At 41.1% G+C, this 21178-nt stretch overlaps 1 protein-coding gene across 2 annotated transcripts in view; it reads left to right on the top strand.

The window, feature by feature from the left end:
• The window catches only part of LOC118233009 (zinc finger protein ZFPM2-like), an 84610-nt gene that overhangs the window by 22775 nt on the left and 40657 nt on the right, over positions 1-21178 (top strand). Inside the window, exons 3-4 of one of the 2 annotated variants that reach the window (XM_035428302.1) lie at positions 1299-1391; positions 18213-18340. In XM_035428302.1, coding sequence (XP_035284193.1) covers positions 1299-1391; positions 18213-18340 — 221 coding nt within the window. Of the gene's footprint in view, positions 1-1298; positions 1392-18212; positions 18341-21178 lie in introns of those variants that run through there. The other variant, XM_035428303.1, reaches the window with a different exon arrangement.

The raw sequence follows: 21178 nt of genomic DNA, 5'->3' as shown, positions 1-21178 counted from the left end.
CCAGTGTTGTAATGATGGGAGTTTATGGGCCCCATTCCCCCTGATATTGAGAAATGGCCACAAACTCTGGGAGAGTTAGGACACTTTGGAAGTCCATAAGTTATGAAATTTCAGTTGTTACAACCCTGTGAACACGGAGGTCTGCATTGGCTGTTTGATGCCTCCTGATAAGTCTGCACATTAAGAATGAGGTATCAATGAAAAATGTCAATGAATAGAAGAACATTGGGTGTTGTATCTATGCCATAGTCAAAGTACATTGAGAGACTGCAGTTAAAGGCAAGAGAATATAAAATATTTGACAGTACATCCATGTCCCTTCATGTCTACACTTCTTCATTTAGCTGTTTAGCTGCTAGAGGTTTACATTTTTATTCTATCGATTTTTGAATAGTAATTTTGTCTTCACAGTTTCTATCCTAACATGAAAAGCCAATCTGAATAAGAGCTTCTGATAAATGCCATTAATGTCATGTAATGAAATGAACATTTAGGTTTGTGTTGCATTGCAAGAATACTGTCTCAAGGGTGTATTGCAGTGCTAAAGTACGGAAAGCAAGATCCAGGTGGATCAAAACGTTTGAGGAAATTATGCTGAAATACATTGTGGATAAAACTGTGAATTATATAATTACCTGTTGTGGTTTTATTTGAGCTTAATGTTTTGTAAATTAAGTAATAGAAATGTTTTTAAAACAATGCACGGTTGAACTGCACAGTTCCTTGTTTTCATAGACATGCCAAAGGTGTATCTTTTTATTTTTAATGTTATTTACTCAAACATTTGAATATATTTTCTGAAGCACACCAAACATGAGAACAAAATGTTGTTCTACCAGCAAAGAATCAACTAACCACTGATTTACCAGTATTTCCAAAGCCCAGTTTCTTTAAAATGGCTAAATTTTCATTGATATCACAAAATTGTAGGCGATTTGTTGTATGCCTGCAATAGAAGACAAAATATATGAGATTTGCTATTATAAGACAAAATAGCTCATCTCAATTTAATGAAGAAATCATTGTGTTTAATTTCTGGCACTATAATTAAACATTTCCAATGCATTACATAACAAATTTGATTGCAGAGTTTCCTGCTTGTCTCGTCTGACATCGACTTGGGCTCTCTCGCTCTCTCTCTCTCTCTCTCTCTCTCTCACACACACCTTCTCTCTCTCGCTCTCTGTCTTTCACTGATTGGATGCATTATGAGGACCATTTGCATACAGTTCTGATATGGCTGTATTCTGTTCTAAAGCTTATTAAACTTGACTATGATCTATGGTTTTTTTCTGCAGGTGAAGATGTTGCCTCTCAGGTGGGGGATGGGAATGGTGTTGGACGGAAATACAGGCCACCTCCACTCGAACCCGAGGTCTGGGATGGACCGAGTAAGCTAATACTTGAATTTACAGACATTGAGTGGTGATTAAGAGCCCTGAAGGGCAAATGTGTGTGTGTGTGTGTGTGTGTGTGTGTGTGTGTGTGTGTGTGGCACAAGTACAGTAGCAGACGTTTGGTGCTGCTCTTCTCTTTCTATGTATAGTGATATCAGGCTATTTACTTTTTAAAATTCCTTTTGCAATCTGTAAAAGCACTGGAGGAAAATTGATCTATCAGTGGCTTAGCACTGTAATGACAAAATCTTACGAAACCACTTCCTAACAAACGACAAGATGCTGAACAGACAAATACAGTTGCCAGGATTCAATCAATTGTCCAACTTTTCCTCAAAAATAAATGCAATACTTTTATCATGATGCACATCAGTGTATCTAGTGTTATATCAACTCTAACAATGTCTATGAGTCCAATAAGAACATTATGCACTCTATCATACGTACTGTATCCTATCAGTTAATTGTACATTTTGCTGTGCAGAGATATAGTAATTTAAAAATCTCCTAGCTATCATAGGTGGTCCATAGCTAAAAATGACAAAATATTCAGGTGGAAGAATTTATATGCTCAATTTTTGCCCATATTCATCCCAGTCCCACCGTTTGTCCTTTACTTTGAGTTACAGTTTTATACAAATGTCATTTTAACAGTACACATCATAAAATGTCGGTAACAAAAATGAACAGAAAATACTGAGTGAAAAGGGAGAGATTGTAACTTGTGCTGACATTTGTTTCTACACAGTTAGGAGAAAGTGTCACTGCGGTTAGATGGAATGGCCTCGGGGGCCAGTTCTGCTGGGGGCCCCCCTCTGGGTGTATCTACGCTGACAGGGAATCAGTGTTATCTGCCCTATCGGACAATGCATTTATCATTAAATTTCACATTTGCATGGAAGTCTTCGGAAGGAAATGAGAATTGCGGGGCGAAGATAAGAGCTCTCAGATGTCTGCAACAGACAGAGTCTGCGATTGGTGTGTAGACAGGGGCCAAACGGGTCAGCAGTGAACTGTGGGGTGGGTATCACATTTAAAGGGGCTTTTTCTTGAGGAAGGGAGGGGAGTGGAGAGCTTAAAAGAGGGAACGTGGGCTTTGTGACAGGCTAATTATGCTCCCCCTTCCCATTACCATGGGAACAAAAGACTGATAAACAAAGAAAATAGAATCACTTGTTTCTTAATTTTGAGTGCGTGGCACGAGCCATGAAATTGGAGCAATGAATCACGACTTCAGACGAGCTCTTGTGTCCCGCCCCCCTGCCAGGAACAGTTTCAGGTGTTCCCTGTTACACCACATCCCCCTAACCCTTCGAACCCCCCCCCACCCCCCACCCTTCCCCCCCACACCCCCCATGGTATTGCTGAAATGGATGCTCCCCTGTAACCCTGGTGATATCACTGCAGTAGGTTCATATCAAGACTTGTTAATATCATTTCCCAGCTAGAACTTGAGGCCCACATGGTATTTCTGACTGGACAATTGTCTGATGAGCAGGCCAGTGATGATTATAGCCCCTAGTGCAGCAATTTCTTGAGAAACACTGGCCGTTTTAAACCGACATGAAGCAGAATCATGTTTGGGACGTGCCCAAATGATCGATGAATTGTCTGTTTTTTTTACCACTTCATATAATTTTTTTATCATATGCTTTTTAATGGTATTACTTTAACTATTTTTTTAAGATTTAAATTTTTTAAGTTGTAACTTGTACTACAGCAGTTGTACTTTCCCCAGCGTCTCCTTCAGGACTGATCTACCTTGCTCTGCATGATCCGCATTACACGTCCAGCCTCACTGTACGCGATCGGGCCTTTCATATCGCAGTATATCATGGCAAGCGCGTGCCTGGTCGCATAGCCTAATGTGACAGCCGATTGATATTTCCTAATCGCCGCGGCGATGATCGCATCTGAAAATCTCTCCTCCGGCCGAATACGATCCGGGGCTCTACAAGACCGCGAACGTCTCGCTAATGAGCTTCAGCGTGTTTTATCTGATGTGGAAATAAAGACCATATTCGCCCATCACAAGCAGCAGGTCCGCTCTTTGAAGACCCTTTACTTTTTTGCACTGTGGTAGGTGCAGACAGATGCAAAGTGCCTTGCCGGGGCATACCACCGTGTGAGGGAGCTGGGAGCGAAAGAGCGATCTCATTTGATTTCCGTCATTAGCGTTCATTAATCTGTACGGTCTTTTCATTCATTTTGATGCCCCGCCATTAGCGTTTTCCACGCTGAAAAGAAAAATGAACATGGCGAATGTTAATTACGATAATTAACTTGATTTAAGATGAATCATCGCCTGCGATCTAATAGCCAGCCAAAAAGCTACTTAACGGAATATTATGACTTTTTTACATTCCAAAGTGGAAGATAAGGTGGTTGCCTACTCAAGAGCAGCATTGATAGTAAATAAATCCATTTTTATTTCAGTCTCATTTTTCTGCTTAGTTCATGCAGGCTGAGATGTAACTTTTCATGGAAAATGCTAGAAATACAGTGAATGGTGAAGAGTCTGCAGTGGACTGTCAGTACCTTCTTTTCTAATCTCTTTGCTAAGCCTCAGCACTCTGCTGGTAGGAGTTTCCATTGCTCTGGCGTTGTGAGAGAGAGACGCCTGTCGGACACAGCCCAGCCCTGCTGTCTGTGCCAGCTGGGCAGGGGTCAGTCCCTGATGGACAGCGGGCACAACTGCGGGCAAAGCTCACAGTCTTACAGCAACGGCGTGTCCCTATCCATTTCAGTGCTTACATAACATATCAAATATCATATTTTACTGCGTGGTTGCCCCCTCCCGCCCATTCCTCTCTTTAGAATGCAGTCTGCGTTTGAGGTTTTCATCGCCCCCTCCATGCATGTTAAATGACGAACCGGCCTCTTTTATGGTTGTTCCTCATGTTACATGAATGTGCATGTCCTTCTGATGTTTCTGGAGGTGGTTCCACAGATGGTGTCTGTTGTTGCATCACTATGAAACGGGAAGGTCCAAATGCAGTATTTCAAAGCCTAAGGCACAGTAATGCAAATCATTCCTGCCGGTTTTGTTGTGAATGATTTAGATCAATGCCTCTTTCGTGCTCTGCAAAACTATGCAGCGATTACGTGTTAATAGGAGAAGGCTACAGTATATGTCGGTTTGATATGAACTGCACTGTAAATACTCTGAAAACAAAGGCAATAACAAGTCCTGAAATAGCATCATAGTTAAAAAGGCTAAGACACAGCCCTTCGTACAATGTCTGAGCCATAATGACCTGTGGTAACCCTGGCCCTTAACCAAGCAGTAGCCGAGCACCAAAAAATCATCATTAATAGGGAGGGAAGTAGTGTTTGGGGGTTGAAAATCCTTTTCCTGCGCTAGACTAAATGAGACACTTTGACAACTGCCAAGTTCGGGAATCGCAACAGGGAATTTTAATTTGATCCTGAAGTCCATTAAGTCGGGGCGTTGTAGGAAAGGGAGGGAACAGCCCGAATGAGGTAGAGACAAGTGGAGCGCGCAGATACAGATTAGGCCTCGGAAGATGAGAGTGTAAAAGGGATTTAATGGTCACATGGATTAGAGAAATCCTTGTAACAATGTTAAATAATTACAGCTCCAGCCGAGATCAAAGCGCCATTGATTGAACCCCTCGAGCCTTTAGCGCCGCCGTCTTGGAAAGCAGGGGCTGGTAAACTTGCTCTGAGACCGCACTGACGGCACGAGTCAAATTGGATTGGAAGTGTAAGGACGTGCGACGAGCTCTTCGACGTTTTTTTTTTTTTTTTTTTTGGCTTTTCGAGGCTTTTGTTGCTGGAAATGTAGTTTGAGATGCATTTGAAAGGTTTGATAACCCCTGTCTTGACATAATCATGAGACGAGCATGTCTGAGGCGCCGCTGATAACTAAGCATTTTAAGAAGACGCGTATGTGTCTGACATTTATTTATGCAAAGCGCAAACTTTGACGAGACCTCGTTTGAAAGTTGTTTATTTTATCAAGGCGCAAACACTTCCATTTTTTTTTCCTGTAAGGTTCATGGTAATACTTTCTGGAGGGTTAACGTACTATCAAAGGCACATGCGGTATTAAAAGTATATTAATGCCTAATTAGAATCAGACTGAAAAGGGTAATGTTAAAAAAGGCAAAGACGTGCTTGATTTGCTCCACTTTGGTTAGATATCACAATTATTATTTTCACTGATATCCAGATTTGTAATTACAAGTAATATTTGTTAAAGGTAAGGACAATACAGCTTTCAGCCATTGGCTGTTTATGATCATATTGTGAGTAAAAAGGCACTGGAATAAGACACACTGTGGGTCATTGATATTTCATTTGTGTTCCATCATTTAAAGTGGAGTTGCTTAATAGGGTAGAGCTCTGTGCTGGATAGATGAGTACCACTTTAATTCAGTACCACGAGTCGGAAAATGTCATTAGTATTTCACATTACAATCTACTGTCCAAGTGCCAGTGGACATAGTTATAAACATTCATAAATCAGGATTTTCTTTTTTTTAAAGAAACAAAGACATTGTTGTGCTCGGGCTAAGAAAGTGAGTTCTCATCCAGACTTTGTATCTTGTACAGCGCAGATAAGCCTTATACAGCGGCTCAGACTCAAAGCACTGCGGCCCATGTAAGAACGCCACCCTTCACAGGTGGTGTCTCTCTCCCACCCTGTTTGTTTTACGATGAGAGAGGGATCACGGGGGTGCGATTTGAACTTAACTTGACACCGCCCCCCCCCTCCTCCTCCTCCTCCTCCTCTTCAATCATCCTCTCTCTGAGAAATAAAAGAGGAGAACATGTAAGACCAGGGACTGTGCAGACTGTCAGGATCAGAGAGCATTCAGGCCCTCTAATCATGGAGTTTATCCAGTCTTATGCAGCTGTGGAGGACGCAGCCCCACATTATTATGTCGGTATTTTTCGGTTGCAAATAAGGGGAACAGACGTGGTACCAGCATCCTTATTTCACTCAGAGACCGGCCAACGGACTGATTGACTGAGCTGCTGCCCTCAAAGCAACGGCATTAACCACTGCTAGACAGGGTAAAGCCTGCCACAAAAGGAAGTCACAAAAGCAGTAGCAGCCCCGAAGAGTGCTTGTTTGGGCTCTTGTTTTACTCACTTGTAGCGGGGGGGTGGGGGGGGGGGCTGGTGGGAGGAAGAGAAGGAGGGAGGGAGGGAGTCTTGCTGTCAGCTGAATTAAAATACCAAATAATAACAATGATCACGATAAAAGGCTAATCTGGAGAGAGAGAAAAAAACTCCCGGCGTGTTCCTCCCTGATTGTGCGAGTGTTGCGGTATTCAATTATACTGTTTTCATTGGCATATTAATCATCTTTTCAACAAACAAGCCGGCGTTAATTAAAGCGGTGTGTGGATAAAGACGTGTCGCCGGATCATCACTCCGTTTATCGCCCCGCGCAGCCCCGCGGTTCACTGCATTCTCCGCTGTGAGATGAATTTCAATGTTCTTCTTCATCTTTTTTTTCTATTTCCTTTATGTTATTTATGTTTGTTTGTGTGTGCGTGTTTGTATGTTTGGGGGGGGGGGGGCGGGGGGGTTGGGGAAAGGGTGGTTGTGGGCAGTGTATTTATGCCTTTTAAACATCCCCAACATTCCATTCTGTTTTAAAAGACCAAAAACCAGTGTCAAAAATGAGCCATTGTTCTATTACTTGCTTACTGGCATTTTCATTGAACATTCTTTATTTGCAGATTTAACTAAACGACAACCTATTTTATGATACAACTTTTTCTTTTTTTCCATATTTTTCAATGTACTTTTGAAAAATATGAAAACTATTTTTCACAGTTTCTTAAAGAGTGAAACTGAATCTTACTGCAGTGTAGATCACTGCTTTCCCTGGTACTCACCCAAACAGAAAACCTAATAAAGCCTATGGGTAACAGCAGCAAAAAAGGACATTGTATATATCTCAATCTTCAGGAGGAAGCCATACGCACTTGTAGATGTGGTTGCTTGTCTTTGTTCTTTCAGTGGGATACAGTGGCAACCACTCACACTGTGTGTAAACTTGGGGGCCACTCCTGCGCTAACTCAAATACAGGATCTTTGTGGTCTAAAGCACTCGACTGCACTGTGACCAATGAGAATCCCCGGCTCGGCCATTGAGGCATTCACTTGAATGTAAATGCACTCAAACAGACTGCCGCACCGCAAGGAGGTTCACTCTTGAGGAAGAGAGTAAGAGAATGTCAAAAAACCCACCGCGTGACCATGCCAGAGAGAAATCAGAACATTTTTTTTCTCCCAGTGCAGAGATGGGCCCGTTTCCAAACCCTAGTGCCCTATCAGACAATTTAAAGTAAATCAAGCATGAAATGGAGCAGAGGAGCCGGGAGATAAGGCCCCTTTAAGTCGTTTACAGATTAGGGCTGAGGGCGAGGTGCATCTGGTCACTCGCAGTGAAGGAGCCTGGCTGTCTCGTTTCACAATGGTTGCGTGTGTGTACGGGACTGCTTTCCTCTGTCAGCCTGGGAAAGCCGAGGGGATAGGGGGGATGAGGAGGTGCCAGTGAGTCACCAAAGCTCAAGACGCTCCCCTTTTTCCCACCTGAACGCTGAAGCTCATATCACCCTCCTAACACACACACACACACACACACACACACAAATACACACATTTTGAGCTGAAATGTTCAACCTCACACCCCAATCCCCCAGTGCTAGCCTTATGAGGAATTTCGCTGAACACCTCTGAACACATTCGCTGATGGTCACACAGAGCCAACCTCAAACGATCACTCACAAAGGTTGGTGGGATCACACAAGAGACTGCGACTTCTTGGCTCAAATGACCAAAAAAGTAAAATGATGATGCTGTTTCATTTCACAATGATGGTATTTCATTTTTCATTGTTCGTAGTACATTGAGAATTCCCCAGCCACAAAAATGTAACACATGTTCTTAATTTGCATTTCTGTTCATCTACATTTAAAGGGACACACACAAATTCTCACTATGGGCCTGAGGAACATGTCCAACCTGGGTGCAGGACTGCAGAGCATTGTGTGTCCTGAGGGAGAGATGGCTGGTCACTTGTCATATAGACCCAACCTTGACCTTCCCAGCTGGAGACCACAGTTTATCTACAGTGTCATTATGTCTGCAGACATTGCAAAAATATCCAAAAATATTCCTGAGACAGCATGATGTGACCAAGTTCATGATTTCTATCAAAAAAGAAATAAGAAACTTAATCCATTATATCTGTCGACTGTCTTACTGCTTGGGCTAAAAGTAACTCACAGTCTCCCAGAAAATCTCCATCAGTGATTCAGTCCCTTGATGCTCGGTAAATCTATAAAAGGGGCCTGAAATCTGCTATGGTAGCCACATCTACTGAGCTTTACAATAAAGCAACTGAAAATACATTTTACAACAAAATGGCCTGCAGCCATACCACTTTGTAGCCTTCTGTTGATGCACGAATAGTTGGCCTTGGCTTGGTTAGAACTTGGATGGAGAAAATGGGAAAACTTGGTTCAGCTGGAGGTGGTGACGGTGGACCAGTTGTGGTTTTCCCTCTGGATTAAGACCGAAACAGTGCACTAGCATCCTGATGGAGGCCGTGTTATTTAGAAGACTATGTCTTCCAGGTGAAATGTTAAATCAAGGGTTTCAATCTCATTAAAAGTCTACGAGGCAGGTTAACAGAGCAGTCAAGTGGATACCTCAGTGCTATGGTCAAATTGTCAGTTCAATTAGCAAGATAAATCGATATTGGTGAACTTTCTGTTGCAGAATTACTGGTGCAATCTTTTCAGATCCATTAAAGATGTTTTTAAAATTATATTCACTATGATGATGAGGATGAGGACAGTGATGATGATGATGATGATCAATGTATATCAAGAAGTTGATATCTATTTGACAACCTCAGTGAATACTTTGCTGTATGTGCCTGAGCGTGCATGTTTGAGATGTATTACTGTAGCTATAATTTCCACACTGCAATGTTGTTGTTGATGATGATGGTGGTGGTGAAGATGATGATGACAATGATGATGTTGATTATGATCATTACTATTATTTCTCCTGAATATGGCCAGTGAAAAGAAGGCATTAGTCCACACTCAGTGGCGGGAAGCCTTTCTCTGCAAATTTCTTCTCACTAAGAAGCTTTGAGTGTGGTGGAGGGCTTTCATCTGTGTTTTAACTGTAGTTCTCAGTGAGAGATAACACTATGAGTCTGGGTTATAAATGATGCTTTCTGTTCTCTCAGCATGATAACAGCAGTTTGAGGAGGAGGGGAAAAGTTCATCGCTGTCTTATCAAAGCACAGTGACGTTTCAACCTAAGCTTTAAAAGCTGAAGCACCATAGTAGAGCTTTGCCATACAGAGTTTTGATGTGTAACTCATACAATGTTTTAATTTAGACACGTAACCAGCTTTGTCAATTGCAGTGATTTTCATAGAACAGTGGGACATATGAATTATTTGGAATATATTTAAATATTTTTGACCCATGATAAGGGTCTTGAAATATTGATGATAATGCTACAAATAACTATATTTGTATTTAATATCTGCTAATTGAGCTTACAGCCATAATGTTATGTGAGATGATTAAGATGGCAGACATTTTAAATAATTATTTGTGTGTTCACACTGGTATATTAAAGAACATCACAACTAAGCAAAAAGTTTCAGTTTATAGTTTATAGTGATGCTTGGCCTGAACATGGTATCACATGAGGAGGATCTTATCATGTACGTTTAAGCTCAAGCTTGCATTTCTCACACATCCAAGAAGTGGATTGTACTCTATTTACATTGGTTTTCTGCTTGGACCAGATACATTCTCCCATGAGGACAGCTCCTGTGTGCAGTGCCTGGTTAACCGTATCCCAATGCCATTAAAATGGACGTTGACTAGATGTACCAAACCCTGGAATCTTGTTTATCTGCCAGTGAACGCCTACACTACATCATAATGGGTTGCCTCATAGATTATTTGGAGTGGTTGCATATTAAGGTGTTAAAATATTCATTTGTAAGATGGCAAAAGCTGAATGATGGCTGCTTGAACATACAGAGAATAAGGGAGTGGTGGGATTTAAGAAATCCTTTTGCTTTGTCTCGACGGTATACTTTGGAGTAGGTTTGGAGTGATGGTTGAGGAAAGCAGGTAAAACTTCACGTTTCAGACAAAGTAAGGTATCATATTCCAGACAAAGTTGGCAAGATGTGATTCATTAGGTTCAGTCATGTCTGAAGTATCAAAAATGGACTCTTGGTCTGCGCCACTGCATCACCATTTTTACCAAGTTTTCTTCTAAATCGGCTCAGACACGGAGAGGCCCTGTTAAATGCGGACGCCTCCCTCCAGTGAATTTGTGATGGCAGGGGTAAATTTATGAAAGGCTTTTTCGTTAGTTCAGCTTGAGGTCAGACTTGTTTTTACTGGGACCCTATGATAGAGAATAATTTTGCTCGGTCTTTTCCCCTGAGGCTATTTGCAAGGAGCCCTGGTGGGAAACAGTTGGGAAATGAAGAATAGCAAGTCATGCGGTCATGTGGAATGCTATTCGATAAGCTCCCTAAGAAAACACATGCGTGACTCTCTCCCTCCGCTGCAGAATCTGCATATCTGCACTGCAGAGGCTCGGGGAAGCTCCGCCGCTACATTGGGCATGCGTTCTGTTTCAGTGGATGGTAGCTGAGGCTGTGCTTGGCTGCAGTACCAGGTGCTAGAGCACAGAGCTTAAGCAATTAAAGGAAGGGGGGGGGAGGGGGGGGGGAATAACTCTGCATCAGTAAGCGCCGACAGCTGTCGTAAACGATCGCGGTTTTGCCGCTGTTGAGGGTACGCAGCAAGGAGCCCTTAAAAAACATACAATGTCACTGGACTGCTAAATCCTTCCAAAAATGTGAAGACCCTGTCAGACATTAAGCCGTTTCTCAGGTTCCCACATGAGATTGCCGGGATGATCAGTCGAAAAACAGCCGATCAAAAAGGTTGATGATTGGACACCCGAGCAAGCTTAAGAGGGAGAGCAGCTCCAGGTTTTGGGGTCGGGGGCTAATGTCAAGCAGGTCAGGTGGGTTTCAAACCCAGGCCCATTTGAGGCGGGCTGCCATAGGCCTTTGAAAGACAGGGGGAATGAAAGCAGAAAGGGGAGAGGCAGGGAGAGGCAGAGCTTACCGAGGCTGCTGTCAGGGGCCGGGAGAGATGCCACAGGCTTTAGTCAGCAGAGCAGGAAGTGTGAAGCAGCCAAGAAGGGAGGAAGCCTGCAGGAATAATTCATTTTTAAATCGCAATTACTGCAAGGTGAACCAGAGGAAATAACCAATCCTGTGTGTTTAAAAATCTGTAGAAATTTTCTTTAGCTATTTCATAATGTCTGGTTAAAATGTTTAGTGTTTTGTGTCAACAGATGTATTCTCATTTTTTCTGATGACATATTGACATGCACACAACCACATGCACAAACACACCCATACATGCACAAATATACACACACACAAACAAAAACACACGCACATGCACATGCACACTCATATGCACAAATATTCGCTCACACACACACACAAACACACATTCACTTTGGTGCTTCACGGGGTTATTTCTTGGGTCCTTTGGTTTATCATTTCCTTCCTGCCTCAAAGGGTTCATCGTCTGCAGATTAGTCTGTAAGATTCTCCCATTCTTCCTGTCTTGGATCCTATTTGCTGGCTTAAGCGGCAACTATGGAAAAGAGCAGCATGCTGGGATGCATGGGCCTGTGGGAGGATGTCTGAGAGGACACAAAGAAAGGGCAGTGAGGTCACCACACACCTCATTCCCACAACCCCCCCCCCCTTATTTTTCTCAAAACTTCCTCACCGAAGAAGTTGTCCCAAAGTGTCGGGCAGAGCGACACAGAAACTTAAGTTCCAATTGGTTCCGGACGAGTAGCCTTATCAGAGGAGAAACAGAATGCATCTGGCTGTGTCTGTACTCTGAGTGATTTGTCTCTGATGCTTACATACCAGCTGTGGTTGAACGCTTAATTACTTGGTTTTAATGAGCTTATCCACCTTCCTGCCACGGCACACCAAGGACCTCGCCGCACTTCCGAGGCCGAGAGGCAGAAATGTTTAGAACCCGCCGCATCCCTAATGCTCGGAGAGAGATGCTCGTTTGCCCATCCCGGCTTGCTGGCGAAAGAATAAAATCTGCACATTTGTGTTTGCCCCAAACAGTAGAGCTGCTTTCAGGAAAACAAAAGAGATAGCTGCCAGTCAGTAAATCCGTCAGGATTGTAAATGATCAAAAACATTCACAAATGAAGTATTTACCAGCAGCAGCTCCTTCTGATTCCGGGAAACGCATGGCGCAGTGCTTAGGTTATGATCGTCTATACGATGTTTGATTAGTGGGATCAGTGTTACTACCCGTTTGATTAGTATTTTGTGATGCGGATTATGTTCTGTTGAGAGTCGGGAAACAATAGTATGCCACAAGGGTAGATTTATCACAGACTACATTTGTGGCCACTAATGGTAGAGGATTAGCCCTGGAAAGCACAATCATATTGTGACTGCTATATTTAGCAATAGTAATCGCACAGACATTCACAAACAACCTTTAAACAAATGTACTCACTTTCAATGATACATAGCTCTAAATGCATATAATAGTCTGGCAGAAAGAAAATCCCTACTCAACGACAGTCTATTTTTATCTGAAAAAAACAGGGCCCAGTTAAATGAAATAATTTAGGAAACATTGGGTAGCATTGCTTTGTAATAGAGCTTGTTTAATTTGTGTGAGTTAAGATAGCCAATATTGTTTGTTGTAACTTGGTCTCATTTTGATATAAATACTTTTAACAGTAGGCCTAGATTTAGCAGGTTTTAATAAATTACATACAGACAGTGCTTTGTATGCATGAGTAGTGTGGCATTTTGTATGTTGAAAACATATATTGTTGAGATATCATTTCTTTTTGTACTGTGTTTGTTATGAGTAAATGACGATAATAATGCATATACCTTTATGAACCATAAGATAATTAAATCTAGAGAGTCATGCATACGCATGCATACATGCAAACTCACATACATTGTAGCTCAAAGAATGGATTTGGTCATTTTTCCTTTACCATGAATTACAAATAAATGAAAGTGACTTTGATTGTCACATTGTATTTTAAATGGATTGTTTTTAATGGGTTACTGTATAAATGATAGATCTACTAATTGTTTGTAAGTCGACAGATGATCTATAGGCCTAGCAACATTTCGGTCAATGGTCATTTTGACCGTTGTAACTTTCAGAAAATCAATAAATCATGAAATGCATATGGCTCCCCCTTTGTGACTTTTCCTAAACACATGTATTGAACGTTCTGATATGATTTGAAAATCAATATTGCCTAAGGAAAAAAGTTATAAACCCTTACTTACTTAAATGGCCATGAACGGTCAAATTGACCATCATTTATCTTGCCTGTTTGCCTTGAGAACTTTGATTGCTACGTGTAACAAATTGACTCCAATAGTACCCACCTGCAGGACCACAGAACAAGCCCATGGCTGGGCAATGCCTGAAATAGGAGTTACCGGTTTTAGGACTTCCATTGTAATCATGAGTTGTGAATTGGCTTGGTTAGCGAAACCCAGTAGCAGTATGGTCTACATACCAGACCAAATAGCAACACAGATTTTGAAAGTTCATTTCAGTACCCTTTTCATCGCTAACTTTATGCTCGCTCTGTGCCATTAGTAAGCTAGCTGATGTTAAACTCCCCAGTATTACCCCCTGAAATTAGCATTTTTCTTCTTGGTGGCTAATCTCAATGTTACATGTGGCAAGTGAAACTGCTAGCAGCTAGCTGGCTTTCTGTAGTTAAGTTTTAACTATAGTTAATGTCACTGGCTAGCTGGCTTGTTCAGTATTTTTAGTTTTTATAAGTTAGCAGAATAGAAGGTAGCTAGCTAGTGTTCTGTTGTAATGACACATCCAAATGAATAGCTAGGTAGCTACTAGTTAAGCAGGCAGCTAGTTAGCCATCCAGCCAATGTTCGTGGTTTCATTGATGCCCTATGCCAGTGCTGGCTAACTAGCTACACTTCAGTAATGTTGGTTTCATTTTTCATTTTAACTGAACTGAGTTTTGCTAGCTAGCTAGCCATGCATCTGGTTTAATGAAGCTATTTAGCTGGTTGCCAGCCAGCTGTGTGAATGAAACAAACATAGCAATGTAGCTGGCTACACCATGTTTTTGTTAACAGTAGTCTAATGGTTACAAATTCAGTCCAAGGCTTTATGGCCTATCATTATGTGGGGTTTGCATGTGAAAAAATAGAGAATGCATTTAAGTGAAATATAAGTGAGCTATTTGTATAATTAATATAATATAGTTAATATAATATTTATATAAATTATCTATGTAATTTATATAAAATAGTATATGGACAATTATTAGTTAGTAAGCAAGCTAGCTTCCATACAAAACCAAGATGACAACCACAGATTTCTGCAACATCCTTTTACCTGCGTGTCCGAGTGTCCTGCAATTGGCTACTTTGATTTTATTATTTTGATCAAGTGTTGATTTTGGTAGATCGCAGCTGAATCTCCAATGGGGGGAATTATTGACTGTGGGACTTGAACACTTGTAATGATGTAATCAGCAGGAAAAAGAAAAAGAAGGAAAAAACGCAAAATAACCCTAGTTTGGAGCTATACTGTGTGGATGTGTGAAGTTGTTAGTGAATTCTGTTTCTTGACATGAGGTCAGAAGGTACAAAAGTTAATATTCATAAGGGCAGAGAGTCTGTGGGCATTGTGGTTATTTGTGTAGGAAACACTGAGAAGTGCCAAACTATCTGTGCTGTATAGGTAGGGGGCATGCCTCCCCACCAAGCCATAACTTGGCGGGATGGTATACTTGCCATCCCAATAATGTAATGTTGATATGAAATATGAAATGATACGCATAGAGCTAAAGCTGTGCTACGCAATGTTTTTGTCCTCCTGATATCAGAAAACACTTGAACAATGAGAAAAAGAACAATAACTGTTACATTATGTTTGATTCATTTATCATCTGTTCAGTGTAGGAGAACATAAGTGCATTCACCTGATGCATGAGTAATGGTGCTTGGCTAACAACATTCCCGCATCAGTGAGTATATAGGTAACATCACTAAAGCACTAACACAAATTAACTGTGCTAAGCAACAACAATACAAATTCTGAACACATACAGATTGCAGCCATAACAAGCATTAAGACGAAAAACCTAAAACCATAAAAATACCGAAGTTGAACTGGTACAATAGGTAAAGGTGTTACGGGGTAGGCATCGGAGGGGGAATCAAGATGTTGTCTGAAGAGGTGGGTCTTTAGTCTGAGTTTGAAGATGAGATGATTCTGCTGTCCCGACCAACATGGAAGTTTGTACTGGGAGGAGCAACGACAGCGGGAGGGGATCGCCAGTCGGTCAGCGAAGCAGTGATCTCAAAGGGGTATAGGGAACGAAGTCGGATAAAGTAGATGTAAGGTGAAGCTGCTCTGTAGCCAGTAAGGTTATAAACCTGACAGCAGTAACAGGCAGCCAATGAAGTGAGATGAGGAGGGGTGTGATAGGAGCAGTTTCCTTCAACATTCCAAACATGTAAAGATCAGCAGAATCATTGAAGAGCTGCAGGGCATTGTATGAGAGTGAAGGGTTTGAGGGTGCTTACACATGAGGTGCGGTGATTTCTCGCTTATTACCTTCTGATACGTATGAGAAATTTGTTTGGTTTCGCATTAGTAAGACTCTGTTTTACTGTCATTGAGTTACATGATGTAATTTTTATTTTGAACCACAGTTGAAAATACTGGACTGCCAAAATCCCTAAACAATGGCATCATCCTGAAATCATGCTTTGATCCTGCTCCTTTTGTACGTGGGCCGTGGGTCACGTTAAAATCCTTTTTGACAAAGTTAAATGCTAAATGTCAGCAGCAAGAAGTTCTTTCATTGCAATTACAAATATCAATGCACGTGTAATCACTGAATTAGAATAAAATACTCCAGTATACTTGACAATAACTAAGTGCTAATAAGTCACGTTCAAGATCCCATGGTAATGTTATACTGGAAAAACACAGATTTACAAAACACAGTCGTGTTCCATTGTTAAAATATTGAGGTCTTTGTAGATCTGTGTTTTTCCAGTATGATGTTACCATGGGATCTTTAACGCGACTCATCCTCTATAGTACTCTATTGTACTCCGTACCTAAAATATCTGTCTGCTATGGAATTTTATTGCTAGCCCATCTCTGGTGAGGTTTATAATTCTAATGTCTCTGATGTACATTGCTGTCACATTACCCGGTGTGCATGCTCTGAGCACAAACAGGAGGGGCGCTCCATTAGTTAGGCTGGTCCCCTTGGTTTTCAATATACTGATGTGAAGTCCAACCCCTAAATAAGGCAGATAATTTAATTATGCCTGTCTTCTCCTTATTTTCATCCATTTTACATGTGTGACTTCTTTTGCAGCCAGTGCTCTTGTTTGTAGCTTGCCAGGCTTTTTAATTAATTGCCAAAAAACTGTCAGTTCTCAGATGAAAACACCGTTGACAACCGAGTGGTAATAAAAAATGATGGGAAAACATGTACCGGTCTGAAACACTAGCTATAGACTCTCCCCATGGAGAGGCACCCCTATACCAGGGGTGCCCGATACATCAATCATGATCGACCAGTTGATTGCAGAGGCCATGCTGGTAGATTGCGTGTCATTTTTTAAAATGCAACAGTTAAGACTCTTAATTCTTCACATTATCTTTCACGTTATGAACTTTCACATTCTTATCCCTCTTCCCTACAGATTCTGCCTGACAGGCAGGTACACTTGATTGACATGATATGTGGCCAGTCTGCTGCCATTGAGAACTTTGTTACATTAATCATGCCCATTCATGATATAGACATGATTGTGCGCTCACACTTTCATGGTATAGTCACGTAAATGTCCAATACTAGTAACATAATAACTTTGCCAGAGCATTTTATATGGGGCAGGGCAGTCTTGGTGGTGACACAATAAATCTGGCCCATTTTTATGCAGGAAATTTCACTTTCAATATCCCTCCTCCGGTCAACCCTATATGAACCAATATCTCCAATATACTGGTTGGTAGATCACGTTGTACTGGCCATTGGAAAAGTAGACTGCACACAAAAAAATTGTGGGTACCCCTGCCCTATACAACCAAACTCCAGTTGGATCCTGTTTCCAGTCTGGGGCCTAGAAAATTAACCTTAGTCTCATGTCAGGTACTTTATACTGCACCCTGAGAGGGGAAAAAAGATGGAAGTTGACACTTTGAAATAGGCGTTTCACGTAGTCAGTTCTGAAATTCATAAGCGAAAGGAGAATCTTCAACATGTTTTGATGCCTTTATTGTATGTTTTCAATTGTTATTATTATTATTGTTGTTGTTGTTCATGCCGTATTAAGAAATAGACCAAGATGAATAGTTTGAGAAATGTCTGCACAAGAATATGCACTATTATGACATATTTTATGATGTATGTGATATATTATTCATATATGTTACTGGGCATCACTGCTTATAGTGAGCCTTTTTAACATTATATTTGCTAACATTTATTTCTGTTCAGTAACCACAAATGTATTTTTATCATTTTTAGTGTATAATGCAATTATAAATGCTTTATTAAGAATTGATAACAATAACACATATTAAATTGATGTCAATAAGGCAATGTTTCTTAGAACAGAATTTTTCTTGATGCTATTTAATGTGTCCCGGTGTTTGATTCGCTGTGTTTTAGGGGAGCTGGAGGTGATTCAGAGAGACGGAGAGCGGCGGATTCACAGTCGACAGCAGCTGCCCGTGGGCATGACATGGGGGCCCTTTGAGGGGAAGATCGTTATGAACAGGGGCGATAGTCTTTGTCTGGTAGGTCACCACATCTTCCCTTGTTGTGGAATTCATTGTACTTTGCCCTGTTGCTGTTGTGGTGTCTGCATTTTGTTCAAACCAAACTTTGATTCAGACCCTCTACTGTAAGTGTGCTTTTTTAACATCCTGAAAAACGTATTGATTTAAATGAGCAAGTTTCCCAAATAATTACAAGTGATGGACGGGGGACGTCAAAATCACGGCAATCACGGTTACCTCGGCAAAGTGGTACGATTTTGTTTTGTGTTCAACCTGAAACAAGGTTAAATGCGGCATTTCCAAAACATATTACCAATGATAAAGGGGACACCAGGAAGAGAAAGCCTGTTTGAGTTATAACAGAGATGGAGACAAAGAGTGTGTGTGTGCCTTTGTATGTGCTAGTGTGTGAGTGTGTTAATGTGTGTGTGTGTGTGTCTGAGAGAGAGAGAGAGAGAGAGATGCCTTCTGATGCATGTCAGGCCCATCTATATCTCTCTACAGGGTCAGTGAGTGTAGTAAAGCATTTGAAGAAGATTTAAACCTTTAATGCTTCACGGGTCTGCACTTTTCCCAGGAGGGAATACAGTCGTTCTTATGAATTATGACCTCCTTAAGCTATTCAATCTAGATATTATGCTTTCCTTTGCCTTTAAACTCTGTAAATACATAGAGCTGCCTGAATTGCACATACTGGAGCTCTTAAGCTCAGAATTCCGAATGTGATAAATAATGACCCTTTGTGTGATGCCTCTATCCTGATATATCGTAAATGGCTTATTGTCTGTGCTTTCATGAAGCTTAGATTAATAAGATTTGTGCAAGTTATTTAATAAATCCAAAAACATATCATGGGGACAACTAAGAGAGGGAATTTGAACTTTAATAATAAGTCATTATTCCAAATTTTCAGGTGCACTTATAATAAATTGATACAGATGTGAGATATGAGGGCTACTGTGGGCTGTAATGAGGAACTATATATCAGGAGTGGAACCATGGATGTAGGCTGATGAGCAGAGCTGTGGCTGAGAAATCAGTCGTCTGGGATCATACTGCGGTAGTTTGGGTCCAGTTAGAAACACAGGTACGCCAGGCTGCTGGTGGATGTGTTGCAATAAAATGACACTGTAGCCCAGGCAGGGAGACTCAGTGCTGGAAATTTAAGAATCTCCATAGTTATAGCACCTCCACAGTGCACTAACTTCAACTCCAGTTTTTTTTGTCAGTGGTAGTATAACTTGGTGACATAGCTAGTATCGCTTGGGGACATAATTCTTGGCACCACATACCCGTAGGTTTGTGGGGGGAAAAAAACTGCTGTTCCAACTTCTGGCTTTCTGCTGTTGCTACTTCAAAATGAGCAACTTTCCCCCCAAATGATAATAAAGCAAGACATTCACTGGCTTGTCAGCAAGTCATCTTTCAACAGTTTTCCCTTTGAGTGATGGACCTGCCACGGTACTGACAACCCCAACAGGCCAACCGGGCCATTAGATTCCAATTACACAATGTCCATTCCCTGCTCTTTCGCTGCATCATCTCCAAATTAATGTAAGTTTGTGTTGACACCTAGACATGCAAGCATGGCTAAATTATCACTCTGGCTTGTTGAAATTCAATAGCAGGTACCTTTAAAACTGTTCTTTTCCAAAGCATAGCCTCATAGAAGCGGATGGCTCATATATTTTTCTGTAATTTGATCTTTTCTACGTTTAAGCTGTCATTATTTTGTGCTTCCACAGTTATATTTTCAGCAGTGGGAAGGAACTACAGTAATTTTGGTTTAAGAAGAGTGGTATTGCTCTGTCTGCCATCTACAGTATGCTTTTGTGCTGGAAGTCTTGTGAAAATACAGTTGGTATTAATCCCCAGTTAGAACTCATCACATGAATGTGAATTATTTTTTTTGAAATGTATTGGTCAGCATGTTCGCCATTTCTGTCACACAGTACACAATGGATGCACATTTAGAGCACAGAGTGGTGCACCTGCCTGTGCCTCTTAGTGTGGCTCCAGGAAATCCCTACTGCGGGGCTGATGCCACGCCATCTTTCCATGGCTTTCTTTGTTTGCATTTCAATTCCAATTCCTTCCATTTCCATATTTTTCAGCAATGTGAGGAGATTATTAAAGCACAGATGCCTAAGTGGCCATCAACACTCATCTAATGCTAACGGCTCTGTCCTTTCACACAAGTATGAATAGGGTGTTTAAAAATTCATAGGCAACTGTTTGAGCTTTTATTGCATGCATTACTTTTTCTGCATTTTCTAAAATCAATTTCTGGAACTATTGTACCGCATTCATTTTTTTATACATCTTGCGAGTCATCCTTCAAATATGCATCAAAAGGTAATTTATTTGTGAAATGTCATTTATTTAATTGTAGAAATATGTTTATTTAAGCAGAAGGCAAGCTAAAGAACATTGTTGTATTTTAAATGTTATATTTGGTAATTAAACTGCTCTAAAATACATGAATGAAAAATGCAGATTTAAATTAGTTAAATCATGAGCCATATCAGTCTGCCTATTATTTAGACTTCTCATCTGCATCACTGTGATTGTCTTCATTTGGCATCTAATAAACCTCTCTCTCTCTCCTTCTCTTCTCCCTCTCTCTCTCCCTCTCTCACTCACACACACACACACACACACACACACACACACAGACATGGACACACATGACTGTACTGTACATGTGCATCCACAAACACACAGATAAGCACACACACAGATATACTATCCTGTCAGCATATTTAGTACTAACTTCCTCAACTCAAATAAAACTGGAAGTACTGTATATATATACCCTTTCTCATGGTCACTGCATTAAAGCTGCGGTTGGTAACT

The sequence above is a fragment of the Anguilla anguilla genome, chromosome 8 (genome assembly GCF_013347855.1).
Source record: "Anguilla anguilla isolate fAngAng1 chromosome 8, fAngAng1.pri, whole genome shotgun sequence".
NCBI classification, from domain to species: domain Eukaryota; kingdom Metazoa; phylum Chordata; class Actinopteri; order Anguilliformes; family Anguillidae; genus Anguilla; species Anguilla anguilla.
This window is presented reverse-complemented; position numbering and strand designations above follow the sequence as displayed.